The sequence below is a fragment of the Phoxinus phoxinus genome (assembly GCF_949152265.1).
Source record: "Phoxinus phoxinus genome assembly, chromosome: 9".
Lineage (NCBI taxonomy): Eukaryota > Metazoa > Chordata > Actinopteri > Cypriniformes > Leuciscidae > Phoxinus > Phoxinus phoxinus.
Window position 1 is genome coordinate 6,732,574 of NC_136884.1, and position 18,543 is coordinate 6,751,116.

An 18,543-nucleotide genomic window follows, 5' to 3' on the forward strand; every position below is an offset into this window, starting at 1 on the left:
TACTTATAAAATTAAATGTCATTATAATAGACATTTCTCTTGCCTAGACCAGATTTTGATACTAGCATTTTGCTAAGCCAAAGTCTTTTTTATATATATTTTATATATATATATATATATATATTTTTTTTTTTTTCAAGGATTCTCTAAGTATAAAAATACACAGAACTTGCAAATGTTGGATAAAATAATAGATTTTAAGTTATGAACATTACTGAATGAAATTCATCAAACTTTATAACCGACATTTCTCTTGCCCTGTCTAGGCTTTGACGTTAGCATTTTGCTAAGCTAACGGCATGACACTCTAATAAGTATAGTGCATAAGTAAATATACAGAACGCACAAATGTTGGGTAAAATAATTATTTAAAAGTTTTTATAAACATTTATAACTTTATAATGGATGTTCTCTCGCCTCTGTGAAGAATTATAATTTGTCGGAAATTTCATGAGGTAGGCTATCTCGTAAGAGAAATAATTATGTTGACTACCTTTTCCGGGAGGCTCACTAGATTGTGGAACAGAGGACGTTTCCACTTGATAATCCGTCTTGAATAACTGGGAGAACAGGACAGCGGCAAAAAAAGAAAAAAAGAAGAATGTCACTTCAGAGTTTTTGGCCAGGGCTAGTTTGTGGTATTGTGGCAGAGCCCAGAAATGATTTTTAGCACCAGAGGAAGTCCGGAGACACGAAGATGACCCATTTGAAGGAAGCACTTTGAGAGACATGGAACTGAATGGGAGTGATTTTCACATTAGCAACAGTCAGCACTAAGTCTTGAAGGTTCACAGCTCTCAGCATGCAAATTGAGAGTCTGAATACGGGGCAACTTTGTCTATTCTTCTAAACAGTCTGGACATGACGTTTAGGGTGTGTTTTTTCATTGTGAATTATAGGAGAGAGTATTTAAGTGTATTTTCTGCATGTCAGCAGTGAAATTTAAATTGTGGATTTTTCCTGCCAATACAAGCAGGGATGATTGCTAGTATTTCTTCATATGTAACAGACCAGCCGTACTTGAATTTGAAGATTTTGGTTTGGGTTTTGTGTAAAGCAGTTTCTCAGCCATCGAGCTGTGTTGGGATTTGTGAGGTTGTTTATGTGGTACATCGGGAAGTTAACCAGGACCGGGGTTTTGGGATGGTCTTTCTCAACTGTGGTAGCTGACAACAGCAGCCTGTTTCTGAGAAAGTCTCTGCAGTTCTTCCCTGATGGCCTTGATGAGAGAGGCAGAGGAGTGAGGGGGCGGAGAACGCTCCTCAGGGGCAATGTACCCCGCGCTCGAGGCTTCCAGGTGGGCCTGGGGTGTTGTGGGATCCTGCAGGGACGTCCTGGGCATCTGGAATACAGGTGATGAAGAGTATTCTGGGAATGTCAGTATCTGCGAGAAACATAGAGGGAGAGAGGAGTAATGAATAAAATACCAACAATTCAGGAACATAATAAACATACAGATTATGCCTAAACACAAACTTAAATTCAATGATATATTATATTATATATTTTACTAAGTTTAAATATATTATTAAATATATTTAAGTATCAAAGAGGGAGAGAGAAAAAATTATAAAATACCAACAAACATACAGATTGAACATACAGAAACTTAAATTAAATATGCATTATATAGAAATATATACATTTAAAATATTAATTTGAATTTAAATACATTTTAAATAAATTACATTTAAATATATATATTATATTTAAAAGTAAGTAAATGATTCAAATAAATATTTTGAAAGATCTTGATTTAAAAATTCAACCAATTAAATTATGTTATTAAATGAGACTATTATTACTTGCCCATTCACACTATTAATTGATTTTTATTGTATGCAGCTAAACTGCAGTGCTTTGGAAATACAATAGCATAGTTTGGGGATATCCCATATTGGCATAATATTATATTTACTAGTACAATTCTGAAAAAGTTATAATGAATGTGCATGCTTGATTTACAGCCTCTCGGTTGGATCCTGGCCTAGAGATCTCCTCATCTGAGCGGTACTGGGTCCAGCTTGATCCTGACGGTCCAGATACACTACGGCCAACTCCAGGATACATTCCGATCCGACTTGACAAGCCCACTTGTGTCAGCTGATGCAACTGTGCACCTACACACACAGCATACACACACAGCTTTATGTGCAATTATCACAGCACATAAAGCACATGTTAAATTAAACTAATATGACCTTTACCTGTGCTTCCCCCCACTGGTCGTGGCCGAGAAGATGAAGGCATCTCTTCTCCATACTGTCCCCTGCTGGAGTATCCAGGATCTGACTGCATCTCTGCTGATGCCAGATACGCAGAGCCTTGCGGCTGCCTGTCAAAACTATACAAACAATCTGCTAAGTAAATATTAAATCTAAACAGGATCAATATTTATACACTAGTAGACAAATTAGCACGTTCGTTTTTCCTGTACTCAAATTTGTTATTCGCTCCTCTGATAACACCACCTTGCATCCCATTTGCTGGATGAAATCCAATACTTGTTTCTTACTAATTTTGGGGTGCTGATTCCAACAAATAGTGGCTGTTTTGCTCTAGCACATCACACTGTATCATAAAATATGATGTGTATTTCATTAAATATAATTTTAAATATTTAAAAATATTTTTAAAATATTTTTTAAATATATATATTTTGTGAGAATCAGAAAAAAAAAATTAATATACCAACAATTCAAGAAATCCAATACTTGTTTCTCACTAATTTTGGAGGGATGATTCCTAAAACACAAAATATGATGTGCAGTAGAAGTTTTGCTTTTGTTCAAATTTATATTAAAGTTATTTGACATTAAATGGATTATTTTTAAGTTATATGCTACATTTGGAATACTTTTTTGGTCATCAAAATGAAAATTTTTCCTGCTATTGTTAGTGAATATATATAATTTGAACAATCTTCATTCTTATTTTGTGAAAAAACTGTAAGTGATGGAAAGTTTTTATTTACTTTTTTTTTAAAGGATCAAATTAGGTAATACTAGAACTTTTTTGCAGATCAGCACAATTGTTTTCAAGATGCAGGGCTGTGTTACCAGTTTAACAAGGAACATTATCCTTCTTTATCATGTTTACATATTACATTGCTTCCTCCTGACTGTTCTTGTTAGTTTATTCAATAAAACCTCCCAGAATCCTCCTCACCTCTGGAGTAAACCCTGTACCGATGTGGGAGACATTCCTAACTCTGCATACCTCTACAAAGCAGAGAAAGAAGAGATATTTCACATGAAATTTCACATTAGTTGCATTCAAATTCTATCATTCAAATATCCACAGTCACTCACCGCAGAGAAAGGACTGTGTGCAGGGGCTGCTGGGTAAGAAGAGGAACCCCATTGGCGTGAGGGGCGTGAGGACGGGCTGGAGGGTTGACCGGGGCTGATTCCTCCGACGCAAGTGACCGCAGTAATGCCAGTGAACGTTAGAGGAGCGGGGCTTCCTTGAGAAGAGGGGGAGACGAGAGCAAAAGCATCATCCAATAAGGAGTGCATCTGCTGCCGAGCTTCTTCGATGGTTGGCTGAGGGGGAACGTAGGTGGGCGGAGCAGGGGCGGGGCCAGATGGTGGTGATCCAGGGTCCATAAACACCTCATCAGTAGGAGAAGGGCTTTCTGCATCTGGGAGCTGATCTGCATCAGACTACAGGAAGAGAATTGGTGAGTCTGCGTGTTTTAGTTCAGTGAAATCACATATATGCATATATGTGTGCGTCCTACCACATAGGCTACGTTGTTGACCCCAGGGTACTTCCTGTACGTGGCGTCTCCGTCATTAATGAGGCGATCTTTGTCTCTGAGACTTCCGCTTCCACTCAAATTTTGTCTCTGCCTGTGCCTGGGAGAGCGTTTTCCTCTGGAACTGCATTTCCCAAACAAATTTCATTCACTTTTCTTGGTAGCAAACTGGGAAAGTACAAGACAACTGAGATTTATTTCCACTGACCTTTTGCGTGGCTCTCCGCACGATGAAGGCGTGTGTTCCTCGGGATGCAGGATCTTGTGTATCTGCTCCTGAGCTTGTTGATACACTCGCTGCTGCTCGGAGCTGTCGGCGAACGCTGCCATGATGTCCTCCATGGAGGGAAAGTCATAGTGGCCCTTTCTCTTGGCACGCAGGCGGATCTTATTGCGATGGTGTTCAATCTCGGATTTATGCCTTAAGGCCACTTGGATCTGCGTCAGTTGGAAGAATGGGAATAAGTCATGAATGTTTTCTTAAAGATGACATGAATTTAATTTATTGATGAATATTTTGGGAAATATGTTGCATTATGCAAGTGTGAGGTGTGTGTGTATGTGAAGAGGAGTTTGCTAACCTCACTGTTGACATTTGCTCCGTCATGCATCTTGTCCGTCAGGTTGGGACTCAGGGCTTGGTTATGTGGATAGGAGGGTGGGCTTGGCATGGGCTGCATGGCAATAAGCTGTATCTTATTGGACACTCTGCGTGTTCCATCTGACGAACCTCGAGACAGGCGGTCCACATGCTCAAATATGGACGACGAAGACAACTGTTCATCCACACCACTTCCAGGCTGAGTACCTGAACATCAAGGCCAGATGTCAAAGGTCACGCAATTTGAACTAACAATATACGAATGCAACTTGACTATGGGTGAAGAAGCTTACCATGTTTGTTTTTTGCTGTTGAACCGCAGGAACAAATGGAGAGAAAGAGGTTTAATTTCATTAATTTTATTTGATATGTAATTTAATTTAGCTTTTCACATTGCAAATCATTCCAAAGCAACTTTATATTATACTTTTATTAATTAATTAATTTATAGAAAGAATTATTATAATGAATTTTAACAATATTATGTACGAACGATGTAAATGGCTCTCTTTATCAATAGACCATTTAATCATTGGTTCACCCGATTCGTTAAAAACGGGGATTCGTTCGGAAACGTGTGCATATTGTACCATGCTTGCTCTTGCGATGTTGGGGTTTGCTGTCAATTGGCGTCACAGCGGGTCTGGTGCTCTCCTCAGCTGACTCTCTACCACTGGATGCTTCACTTCCTAACGAATCTCCATCAGATGGAGACAATCTGACAAAAACACAATTTGTGTGATTAAAAACTATATAAATATAAACCAGCGTTGTTATTGTAAAGATTCAAAATTATGCCTAACTGAAATAAATTTACGTTGAAGCAATACAAATTGCTAACTGTAAATAGATAAAAACTAAAACTGAAATAACAATAAATAAAATCTAAATAGTGATATAAAAAAAGAGAGAAGGACACAAAAAAATGACAAATTAAACATTAAAATAAAATGAAAATAAATACAAATAATACTGTAATACCACTGATATAAACAGAACCTGTTCACACACAAGCCATATGACATGGCACATGATCAACAGTTCCTTACCGGCCTCTTCTCCGTGCTGCACGTGATGCTTTTGTAGATGAGCTCTTCGATTTAGGAGTGTTCAATTCTCCGCCCTCTGAGGGCGTGGGCTCTTTAACAGGCGGCGGTAAAGAAGCGGGTTCTTGGATTACCATGATGTTATCCTTACTGTGTTGCCCCAGGTGTAGCTTAGCAAAATCAAAACCTTTAACGCTGGGAGGCTGCAACTAAAATCACAAACACACATGAATGGCCAGTAAATATGATACAATGCTAAATTAACTGTTGCAAAGTAGCTCATTTTTCCGTAAAAGCCCTTGACATGGGTGAGCAATAATGAGCACAGTCACGAACCTCCTTCACATGTAGTGTCTATGAGTGGGCAACACATTCATACACTCACACACTCAGAGACCCAGACCTTCTGTCTCTGCTGGATGGTGCTCATGGCGTCTGGTTGAAACTCCAGCTTCTCAGAGCGGCACAGTTTCCAGTAAAGGATGATGATGATGAGGATGACCACCAGCACTGGGACTACAACTCCTACGATCAGCCAAATGTTACTGGACTGAGTCTCAGAAGGCGGAAGGGCCAGCTTCTCCACCGCTGAAACAGAGTAATGTGATATTTGGCACAAAAAATATCCAATTTGCTCATTTAAATAGTGTCTTTAATGGGTCATGACTTGAGAAATACAGTTTTCCTTGAGCTTTTGACATGTAGGAAGTCTTTGTACCATTAAAACATCCTGCAATTTTCATGGTTAAAACATCAGTTTTCATGGTCAGTTTTATATGGATAATGTTTTTAAAACACTTACTCATGTGCAATAGTGAGGGGCCGTTGATACTTTTCCCTATACAATGACGTTAGCCAATCATAACTGTGGTCATTTACTGACAAGCCTTAAAGGGTAACTGTTGCCAAAATTGAACCTAGGATCTTTTTGTTTATCTACCCGAGTTAAACTTTCGTGTAAATTTTTAAGATTGACCGTATTTTAGTTTTAGGTCAAAATGCCTTTTGAATGGGAGTGCATGGGGCACTTCTATGATAGCATCAAAATCGCTGTTTTTAAAACACTAAGAAGGCTCGACACAACATAAAACTGTGCTCGAAATATAACCAGGGGCTCTACACATGAACTTGAGCATTGACTACATTGTTTGTGTAGTCAACTCACTGTAGCTGTTGTTCTTCCCGGCCACCGGCATTTTTTCAGTCAAAATAGTCGATCTGTATCACTGAATCATTTCATTATTATATGAGGATCCTTTTTCAAATACAAGGTCATTATTGATTTTTAACTAATGACAAAACAACAAATCATCCGTGAATTTATATGGAACTAAGCTTAAGGAGCTTTCCATCTTTACTCTCCTCCCTGTTACGTTGCATTCGGAGATCGACTACTTTTGACTGACAAAATTCCAGCCACCCGAAACAAAACCTTACAAAGTCGTACAAAACCTTTATTTTTAGTAAACTTTGTGTACACAAACAATGAATTCAATGCTCAAGTTCATGTGTAGAGTGCCTGGTGATACTTCGAGCACAGTTTTATGTTGTCGAGGCTTCTCAGTGTTTTAAAAACAGCGATTTTGATGCTATCATAGAAGTGCCCCATACACTCCCATTCAAAAGGCATTTTGACCTAAAACTAAAATACGGTCAATCTTAAAAGTGCCGTTTCCATTCTAATTATGCTTTTACACGAAAGTTTAACTCGGGTAGATAAACAAAAAGAGCCTAGGTTCAATTTTGGCAACAGTTACCCTTTAAAGGAGCCTGCCTTTAAAAATAATTTTGTGTGCAAAAACTTTATTAACAATGTAAGTGAACCAACTATTTGATGCTTGTATTGTGCTTGAGATGCTTTTCTTAATAAAAAAAAACCAAAAAAAATAAATAAAAAAACAATGTAAGTGAACCTCAAGGGACATATTAAAATAATTTTAAAAAACATGTCAGGACCCCTTTAAAGCCGCTTCCAAGTCGATACAGTTTTGACTCACGTGTGGCCAAAACTCCATGTACTCTGTAGCCCAGGACGATGGCAGCTCTCTGCAGGTTCAGTCTGTTGAGCATGACTGCAGTGGCCTGGGCTGGCAGTCTCTCTCCTGACCCCGCTTCCACGAAATACACCAGCTCCAACGGGTAGTCTGGGCCATCCAGACGGGACGCTCGAACGATCTGAGGCACACCAGGGTTCATGCTCATGTCATGTGTAGGAAGGATAGAAAAAGTGCGTACACTTTTATATGTGTATTTGTATGTACCTGCACACTGTTGTTGCCAATACTAGTAGCTCTTCTCCATCTTCGATTGCTAACCCCAATCCCAAGTCCCTCTCCGACCAGCAGTGCTAACCGCCTCTCCATTTTGGCCTGGAACGTCCTTTCATTCACACGCTGGTCCAACACACCCACTAAAACTAAAGCAAATGCACATAAAAAAGAAAATGTTAATATTTTGAAGTTAACTTACGGACTAGTATAAATATGCCTGCCTTTTAGTCTAATGACAATGTATAGGTGCTGAAAGTAACTGTATCATTCATTACACAATGAGAAAGATTAGATTTAATAAATAATCAAAGAAAAAATAATAATAATTATATGAATTAACATTAATATTGACCTAACATAAGAACTCTTAACTCTTAAACATAACAATGCTTCTTTAATAATTATTTATATTAATGAATATTTTTTTAATTATTTGATTATTATAACTATGGGTTAAGTCCTTTTTTACTAAAATGTATAGATCAGATGATATGACAAAAACAGTGTTCATCTAGACACACTGTCCATTAATTTGTCCATTACGGTATATTGTTATGATTATATTTTTTAATATGCATCATGGCATATCTTTACAGAATGGACCAGCATCAATCCTGTATGCTACCCAACAATCTAGACATAAAATCTATTTTATATATAACAATCTATATTTTACTTAAATATGAATTAATATTATATAATTATAATGATGAACTTCCAATATTGGTCTTCATCTCAAAATCAGTTTGTTTGACATTTCTAACACAACCACATACCTGTTTTCACCCAGGATGTGCGTAAAAGGTGGGACACATTCAATTCAGGATAATTAAAAGCTGGAAGACAAAAATTGAGATGACAAATGAATAAGGTTCATAATAAACAAGACAAAGAGCCTCTGTGTGTGTGTGTGTGTGTGTGTGTGTGTGTGTGTGTGTGTGTCACTCACGTTCAGCGATCTGCAGGGTAGGAAAACCAAGATAGAAGCTGAACTCCACAGCGCTGAGCTGCCTCATGTGGCCACTCACATCTGATCCCGTTAGGAAGCCTTGGGAGTCACGCACAGAAAAGGTGATGTCCACCGGAGCCTTCTGCTGCCGCTGACCCTTAGGAATGCTACTAGTGATATTCACAATCTAGACAAAACAATGATACAGCATTATCAATACAATTTAAAGATAAGCAAAACACAGAATTAAACTCTAAAGAAGAAATTTATATTTTTGTATATAGCTGTTCATGTAAGTGTTCAAATTCATGTAAAGTGTGCTAAAATGTGTTTTATTTTGAATTTGTCTCTGTTAGTGGTTCTAAAGGATTTACGTACGTGAATTGTGAAATTTCCATTTTCTTGCGAGCGCTTGCGTACTTCCGCATACGCCATGAGTAGCCCCTTCTCCACGCGCTCGCTGAAGCTACACAGACGCACGTCCACGTGACTCGGCACAAACTGCAGCACTGCAAGAAAAAGAAACTAATATAACACACATTCTAAAACAATAAATACAATATTTATATTCTACTTCTATATTATATAATACAATTATTTTAAAAATTAATTAATTAAATATTACATAATACTTAAAAAATATTAAAAAAAATATTTAAAAAAATAGTTATATAGTTTATTTTATAATAATTGCTCAGAAACAATGTTAAATAAAAATAAATGAATTAACTAACTTTTTTGTTTCCTTTTTCGAGTTAACCACACGTGAGCATGCCATTCTCTGGTTATATTGGTTATATGTTGGTGTCTCTCTCACCTGTGTGGACCTGATGTTTGTAATCGGGCACTGCATATATGGTTGTGACGGATAGAATGGTAGAAGAAGAAGTGCTGTGTGCTGATTGGCGGAGAGTATTGATGACGGACATAGCAGTGTACACTAGTGGACCGGAGACTGCCCGGAAGATGAAATTGGGCGGGGCTTTGAGGACCTGGATTGATAGCACAGATTGATATCAGTGATCCTCGAGATAAAATGCTGATGTGTGATCTGTCGTGATCTGATGCACTGACCTGTAGCTCAACTGAACGGTTGAACTCTCGTCGAAGAATGTCCCGCACATGAGCTTTGGCAAACGCCACGGATGACCCACTTGGCATTCCTGCAGGAGTCACACAAGAAGGTTGTAAGAGATGAAAAAAAAATATATACCTGTATATAAAGTGAAATAATAGGATTACACAAAAAAAATTAAAAAAATGTTTAGCCATCACAACATACTAAAGATTATATTTAACAGTGTTACATTATTTAAGTCTTAAGTGTAAATTATTACAGTGTTTAAAGATAAACTAAATTAGAAAATTAGTGTGCACAATAATGATGAATTATATATAAGATATACAAATAAATAGAATAAAAATAATGAAATAATTAATAATACTGGTAATAAATACCGGTAATGCAAAACAAATAAATTAAAACAAAAATTAATTGAAAATTACATTTAACAGAGTTAAATTTAAATAATAAATTAGTGTGATTAACAAAATGCTAAAATAGAGAAAATTAATGTGCATATATTGAATCAGCCAGTAATTGATATATTACCGATATATAGTGCATCCCTAATTTCCCAAAATTAAAATATCTTGTTGTCTTACCCACTCTGACTAGGTACATGTCCGGTTTGGTGATGTTGCAAATGTACTGTCGGGGTGCGATGGCCAGAGGAATTCTGGGAGTTGTAGGCGGTGGGCTTTTGGTGGAGCTCATGGTAGTCGTGGTTTTAGTTGTAGTTGTGGTTCTGATGGGGGTTTTGATGGTGGTTGTACGGGGTTTCGTAGCAGGGGGCTTCAGCGTAACGGCTTGTATTACTGGACCCTCTGAGGTGCCGGGTGGAGGCAGGGCTGTTGGCACTGACGGTCGGGTTTTGCCCCCTTGGGACGTGGGTATGGAAGGAACACCCTTCTTTGGGGCTTCATGAGGTCGTTGGGTCTCGGTGGTTGATGGGATGGGAGGCTTAGGTTTTTGGGGTGGAGTTGGGGTCACTGATGGAATGGGTTGAGGGGCTGTCAGGTCAATATGATCAGGGACTTTTCCCAAAGTTGCAGTGGTAGTGTGGGGGGTTCCTACAGTGTGCGTGGGGGTAATGTGAGGGTGCGTCCTATTCCTCGCAATACTAGCGTTCTCTTTGGCTTGCAATGTGTTGTAGTATTCCAAACTGTTCATGTCGGGAAGCAGCATTTCAGTTGGCTCAATGGGAAAAAGCTCCGCCCAATCGAAATCCAAATCATCGTCCATCGTGTGGGCGGAGTCAGGAGCCAATGGAAGGCGGGGATCAGTAGGATGGGCCGTCCTTAAGTTATTCCCGTATTTTACGGTCGCGCTGGGCTGTAGGTCTCTGGACGAGAGGGGCAGGATGGGACGAGAGGGGAAAGCCGTGTTGTAGCTGACTGTGACGTCATCGTCGGCATCATACGGATCGTATCCATGGGTAGGAAGGGTGGTGACGAGAGAAAACTCCTCCCCTTCGGATCCCATGAACGTAAGAGTTTCAAGGTAGTCTCCGGATCCCCAGTCCACCTCCGCAGAGTGGGCGGGATACAGGTCTTCGGGCGGCACCAGGGTCGGGGGGGCTGGCGTAGGCGGTCTGTCGCCATGGAGAGGAGGCATCTGGCTGGGCGTTAGAAGGTCTGGGGGCCGTAACAGCAAGTGGATGCCCTGGGCCCCGTCGCCTAGGTTACCCGACCCTTCGGAGCCAAGGGACGGGGTGGGATCTATACTGGAGGCACTGTCGTGGTGACCAGGGGACGAGGGACGTTTGGCACCTGGTGGCGTGTGAGCTGGACGCCTGGTTCTTTCTGAACGCTGAGGAGATGAAGATGATGATGATGATGATGAAGATAAGGCAGGAGGTGAATGTGGTCTTGTTGGAAGTTGATTGAGGCTCCTTCTAGACATGTTGGATGGGAGCTCCACTTAGGAAAGATAAAAGAAAAAGACAAGTTTGAGTGTGCTGCAGGATGGCACAAAACCAAACAACAGGAAATTCAATGTTTGCAAACAGCAGAAGGACTGAGTGTAAATACACCACATCCAAATCTTTCATAATACACAGTTCAGGAAGAGCCCAGATTGTACCCAAGACACTGTTGTCATTTTTAACAACTTCTCTATGCAAACTAGATCTGTGGATGATTATTAAAGTGAATTTAAGGTCTAAATCAATCAATCTAAATCTACATACATATGAATAGGTCACATGAGCAAAATAAAAGTCTTCTGAAAGCAATTTTACTAAATATTAAGCCATTTTCAGAAAACTGGGCTATTTGTGTTCCCATGACCCAAGACTTACAACTCTATTTAGTATAATGCAATAATAATAATAATAATAATAATATATTCTACTACTAATAACAATAAAAAATAACACACTTTTATAATATTTCATCATATTTTAGCAAGTGACATCAAGTCTTTTTGATCACGTGGTTCAAACAGAAGTATTTTTAATTCTTAGTGCTGTCAAATCTAACATAAAAGTTTGTAAATTTAATATACTGTTTATATACACACATACATACACACTTATCTCACATACACAACTTACTCGATTATCATTCTATTCCAGACTTACTGTATGGGGTTAAAATAATTGTTTAGAATTATGCTGAAGGTTAATAATGTTAAATCTATTACATAAATATACTATATAGACATAGTATGAGTCAGTAACAAACAGTGTTGTAAGCGTTAACAACAACTAAAACTTTTAGTTTATAGTTTTTAGCTTTTAGTCTATTAAAAATACCTTTTCGATAATTGAAATAAAGCTGAAATTAAATTATATAAATATAAAACTTAAACTAAAAAAAAAGAAAATTAGAAAACTGAAATGAAGACATAATTTCTAAAACATAAACTACAATTAAAATGAAAATTAAAAAAATATAAAAGCTAATACAGGTGATGGTTTATGAATCAACCATTTCAAACCCCATAACCCCATTTCAAACCCCAGACCGCCATCTGGTGGCCACTGTCCATGCAGCTTGTGGATCTGATTTCTTGAAAGTGCACAAAACAATAATTTCCATTTTCATAAAAATCATGATCCAATTATGGTGGTTTAGCATGGACTGAAAAAACAACAGCTAAACTAAAACTCACATCATAAGTCTTACTATCGCAGTAAATGTGACACTGTTGACTCTTAAAATGACTGTTCTTTATTTCAACGAGCCATATGGTACCGAGGCTGCCTATGAGAGCTGGCCTTTTATTAATGTGACTGTGATTCATCGGCATTGTGGGCCACTGAGGGTAGAACAGAGGGTTTGTGGGTAATGAGGCTGATTGAACAGCACAGTATGGGGGTGAGCAGGGGAGTACAGGACAGCTGAGTGACATTAGTAGGCCAGTGTGTCATACTAGCTGAGAGAAAGAAGAAGTAAACATCACGTACAGTAGCAAAGATGAACCTTTAACTGAAATTGAATGTCAAGCTGAATTCGAATGGCTTCAAACTTCATGGTGGTACCAGACAGTGCCAGACATAGACATGCCTTGTCATGTTTCCTCAGGCCAAATATCGCTGTTCATCTTGTTAAAAAAACACTTGTCGAAAATAGCAATTCGTCTGTTTTAGTGAGTCATAATAACACTAAACTAACAAACAAAAAATTCTGGACCTGTGTGCCAACCATCAGACAGCAAATGTTGCTATATTTTATACAGCTATAGTTTATAACTATATAAAAAGTAAAGTGTGAAGCAAAATAGAAATATTTTAGCCAGACCTGTGACTTTATGTAGCCTCTCCCCTTTTCAGCACTGCTCTCCTTGTGTTCTGTCTTCCGGTTTGTATTTCCACAGCATGAAGGTAAGATCTTACAGATTTATGAATTAACCGCTCGTTTTAAAACCTTCCCAGTCTACGGACGTTTGTTTTGACATCTGCTTCAAACGTTACAATGCCCATGATCACTTTCCTTAAAGGAACACGCCGACTTTTTGGGACTTATTGGGAGCAGCGTGCTAGCTGGAGCCGTTTACCTCCAGTCTTTGTGCTAAAGCTAGGCTAGCGGTGGGTGCGTCAGACAGAGTTACGGCACGCACGGAGATGAAAAGGGTATGGACTTATCTAACTCTGGGGTATACGTGTACACTGTTGATAAATAAGCTAAAGTCCCAAAAAGTCAGCGTGTTCCTTTAACACTACAATAAGTAAATCCACTTCACCAGCTATAATTACTAGATTATAATTATATAATATAGAAATATACAGATCTACCGCAAACACGGAAGTTCAAAGACAAGTAAAAATCTACATTTTTTACGTTGAAACATAAGGAAAATATAAGAATGTGTATTAGACAATATTCTAAAAAATGTTAGCATCCAAACGACATTGGACCCCATTGACTGTCATCATATGGACAATTAAAACTTTGATTCATTCCTCAAAACATTTTCTATCACTGACGAGAGAAATTTTAACATAAGGGTGAGGAAATGATGACTGAATTAAAATTTTTGGGTAAAGTGTCCCTTTTAAATCTGGTAATGTACATCACCCAGTCAACGAAGGCTCTAATGTATGCGTGTTGGAACTGCAGGACGAGCCACTCTGGGGAACGACATACGAAATAACTCCAGTAATTAACTTCAGACTCAGTTAACTGTCAGAGCATCCCCGGCGGAGAACACAACTTCACACAGGGGGAAAGAGAAACCCCGTCTCACACACACACACACATCCTATGAATGGCTCTGTGGCGTGGTCAGGCGAGGTGTTTCCATGGTGATGCTGCGTGTTGCATGTGTGTGTTGCAGGAGTGTGTCACACGACGACCGCTTCATCAGTATGCTACAGAAGCAGCGGCGAGAGCACACAGGCATTTCTCACACCGACAGAATGAGCTCACGCGCACACGTACACACGTACACTGATTCCACTGACACAGATTCCCAGGCATAAAGGAGAAACCAGAGGAGAAACTGCATCTATGAATAGCAGCACATTATTACGGACCGAAGTCCACTTAGCTTTGATGTTACTAAATCCAATCATCAATGCCGACCATCAGATACCGCAGAGCCACAGAAAGAGAAAGATTGTGTGTGAGAGAGAGACTCCACTCCTCACACTCCACACACACAAGATCAATGGCTTTAATGGGGGGCCTGTTGCACCACAGGACACACTTCCATCACAGCTGTGGGCTTGCCGGGGTGTGTGACTCCTAATATACACTCATCCTTTACAGTATTTGATGAAGTGGGTGAGCTAACGTGCATTTCAAAGTTTCGTCTTCCCTTTCAGAGAGTGATGAGACGCTCATCCATCTGTCTGGGTTTATATATATGTGTGTGTGTGTGTGTGTGCGTGTATTTTACAGTGATGTGTAACCAGCGTGAACAAATAATCAGCCTGCTGTCGGCCAAAAGCAACAACAGCACATCTCCAGTTACTGAGTGAGTGTCTTAAAAATAAAGCTGGCTTTTGCAGCAATGCCATGGAAGAACCATTTGGGTTTGAAAGAACCTTTCAGTGAATGATTCTTAAAAGAACCATTTTTTTTCTTACAGTGTAAAGAACATTTCAATAATCTGAAGCAGGGTTTTCCAAAAAGGAGTTTGTGAAAGAACTGCAGGGGGATCGTGAATTGATGAAAAACTTTTAATAAACGATTGAATTGTAAAATTTATATAAATAAATGGGGCTGCAAGATAATCACAATATAGCTTAGTGCAATTATCAAATCAAAGGCTACATTTTAATTAAACAACTGTGTAGTCTTATTAAATAACTCTCTAAGTCACATTTCATTATTATAATTATCTAATATAATATATTAGTACAATTGTAATTTACAACAGTAATATATTTTTGTATTTATTTAGTTAAAATACTACTATCACTACCACTACTAGTAATAATAATAATTAATATTATGATGATGATGATGATTATCAACATCGGAGAACAGTGAACATGCAAATGTGTCATTAAAATATTAACCAGTAGTCTATAGTCTATTTTAGGGGGTAAATATTTGACTTCTTAGGGGTTTGGCTGACAAAAAAAGTTTGGGAACCCCTGATCTAAAAAAAAAACTTTTCCCAGTTTAAAGAACCTTTTGATCAATTGAAAGTTTCTACTCTTGAAAATGAAGGTGGAGAAAACAAACCTCCAACTAAGCCGACCATTTCTGATCTGCATCCTCAGCACGTCATTTGAAGGAAATATCAATCTAAGAAGTCACTGTGTGGGCAGATATGCACTTCCTTCGAACTGCCTCACACACAATTCAATACAATTCACTGTGAATCCCATTCATTCTGCACCTCTAACAGCAACAGACGTCATTCACACAAAGAGAGCATCACTCGCACATACGCCCACCGTCTCTCTGACGTTCAGATCATCTGTGATAGAAAAGACTTGCTATTTATGATATTGACTCACAATAGGTTCACAGAAACCAAATGAAAAGTAACGGAAGTGACTAAAAGCAAAAAAAGCATGCTAAAGCCGTAATGCATCTGATGAGATACCTGCCACAGGTGAGCTGGACGTCGGCATGAAGCCCACCAGCATCACGGTCGCGAGCAGAAGCGCACAACATCCGAGCAGACGCCGGGAGCTCCTCAGGACCATCCTTGAACTGGAGCTCTCCATTTTTGCTTGTTTCTTATTCAAGACAGGCCATCTGACCCTGATAAAATGTCCCCCGGATAGCCACAGGTCTTCCCGCTTGGTATCCTTCCTCTATACATTGCTGTGAGAAGGGAAAACACATCATCTGTTAGAGTAAAGCTAAATCTCACATTAGTTCAGAGCTCATAATAAGATGAATTGGTGCATCATCATCATGCACATCAATCTATCCGTTTTTAGTTTTTTAGTTTCCATTCTTGGCAAATAGTATCAGTCTGCTACTGTGTATATATTATATTGTATATGTTGTAAATGTTGTTTATTGTATATTTTGAAGATGTGTCTTCTGAGAAAAATAACTTTCAGAAGAGATGTGTCCAGTTGGTCAAGATGCCAAAAGTCTGCCATCAAAGGTCTGGGATTTCAATATGAAGTTGAACTTTTTAAAATGTTTATTTTTATTTTTATGATAATGCAAAATCTTTGAATTTCATAATAATTAGTGATTAAACATTGTATCACCCAGGTCGATATTGATAATGAACAATTTCTGTTTTCAAATAGTGAGTAGGCTACATATGTGTACATTTAATTTTTCATATTGTATTAGCATGTTTTAGCATCAAATGTTTTATCGTCATCTTTTTAACTCATAAAAAGGTATTAAGTAAAATACCTTGACATATTGAAAAATCTATCTATCTATCTATCTATCTATCTATCTATCTATCTATCTATCTATCTATCTATCTATCTATCTATCATGCATCATCCGTAGTATAATTTTAATTTACTTAATGCCATGCAAACCTATAATGCCATTAAGTGAATATACACACTGTGGGAATGTAGGTTACAGATCATCGGTGCGCGCGGCCCGGAGCACCCGTGAGGTTAATATCACGCGCATCAAGTCAGACAGACAGGTATGAAGATAACGGGCATGATCTGACTGAGGCAGATAAATAGCGGTACAGATAGAAAAGGGCGGGTGTGGGAACAGACGAAGCGCATGCACAGGGTCAAAGATGGAAAAACGGCATCTTCAGACGCTTAGGATCTCCCCAAACCCATATATCATATGTTATATACATATTTTTGGTATTTTTGAATGGGATGTTGACATGCAAATATACAGAGGGTGAATAGTACCGTATATCGGAGTCGTTTTCGTTACCTGTCATGTTGAAATGCACCTCGCGCGGATGCGGCTCACTCGCGCGCCCCTTTACACACACCCGATATCAAGATGACAGAACGGCCATAAATAGAGAATATCGATGCAGGGAATCAAATCAGATGAATCATATCATATATTTATGCTGACAGCTCCTCGTATAGACGGTATCCAGTTCGTTGCTCGTGCGTGGTTCATTTCCCGGTATCCGGTGTAGATGTAATTGTGTAGAAGCGGTTATAAAGGTCTCACTCTTCCCACGAACGGCCCATTACCCAAGATCCCATCCCTTCCAAACACGCTGGACAAATTGCACCGCTTAAATAAATACGTGAGCCGCTTCTAAAAAATATTGTTGGCAGCCCATGTCCATTTCTTCGGCATAAAACACTCCACACAGGAGAATTACGCCTTATCGATATCTGCGGCGCTTGGCAAAGACCCGCCCCTTCTATTTATTCATTCGAAACGTACAGAATGAACGAGGCTCTGTCATTGGCTGTCAGCAGGATCCCTTAGCAACCCTCAAACGCTCATCTTATTTTAATTTTATATAGTCTTGTTCATTTACACAAGTGCCTGGACGTAGATTTAAGAGTAGCCTATTGTGTGTAATTATTTGTATTTGTAATAATTCAGTTACTTGCCTTTTAGAAGGTAAATGTTTTCAATTAACTTCGTTTAACGTAGTAATTTTATAGGCGCTAACGATTTTTTTTCCGATGTGCCCGTCCGATACATTGTTTGAAAACACAATTGAAAAGTTAATATATTTATTTCCCTTATAAAGATTAACCATAAAGTAACTATATATTTAACCATGCTATTTGTAGCAAAATCAAAATAAATTATATGATTACGACAATTTTACTATAGTAACAACATGGTAATTTTGTAAAGTAAGCAATAAGGCTATACCTTTTTCTTTGGCTCTCCTTGGGGGGTTTGAATCATTTGAGAGCCAGAAAGGTAAAATTAGCGTTAATTTCATTTATAAACCATGGTGCTACTCACCAGTAGGCGTACACGATTGCAGTGATTATCTCTTGTAGACCTGGAAAACCTTCTAT

General features: G+C 38.6%; 1 protein-coding gene across 3 annotated transcripts; it reads right to left on the minus strand.

The window, feature by feature from the left end:
• Positions 1–115: 115 nt before the first annotated feature.
• LOC307004653 (UPF0606 protein KIAA1549) lies at positions 116–18,536 on the minus strand. 3 transcript variants are annotated; one of them, XM_079624034.1, is made up of 22 exons: positions 18,488–18,536; positions 16,194–16,417; positions 10,292–11,608; positions 9,701–9,789; positions 9,444–9,618; positions 9,005–9,135; positions 8,627–8,813; positions 8,454–8,513; positions 7,669–7,823; positions 7,405–7,582; positions 5,793–5,995; positions 5,411–5,616; positions 4,952–5,079; positions 4,655–4,669; positions 4,342–4,568; positions 3,969–4,198; positions 3,743–3,884; positions 3,312–3,665; positions 3,169–3,221; positions 2,208–2,344; positions 1,966–2,120; positions 116–1,384 (listed from the first exon to the last, which is right to left on the minus strand). In XM_079624034.1, exons 2-22 carry the CDS (start codon positions 16,315–16,317, stop codon positions 1,154–1,156), a joined length of 4,497 nt encoding a protein of 1,498 aa, XP_079480160.1. In that variant the 5' UTR covers positions 16,318–16,417; positions 18,488–18,536; the 3' UTR covers positions 116–1,153. The 3 variants fall into 3 exon arrangements, with proteins under 3 accessions (XP_079480160.1, XP_079480161.1, XP_079480159.1); XM_079624035.1 differs by lacking the exon at positions 18,488–18,536 and adding an exon at positions 17,474–17,642 and having other exon boundaries at positions 5,811–5,995; XM_079624033.1 differs by lacking the exon at positions 18,488–18,536 and adding an exon at positions 17,474–17,642.
• Positions 18,537–18,543: the final 7 nt, after the last annotated feature.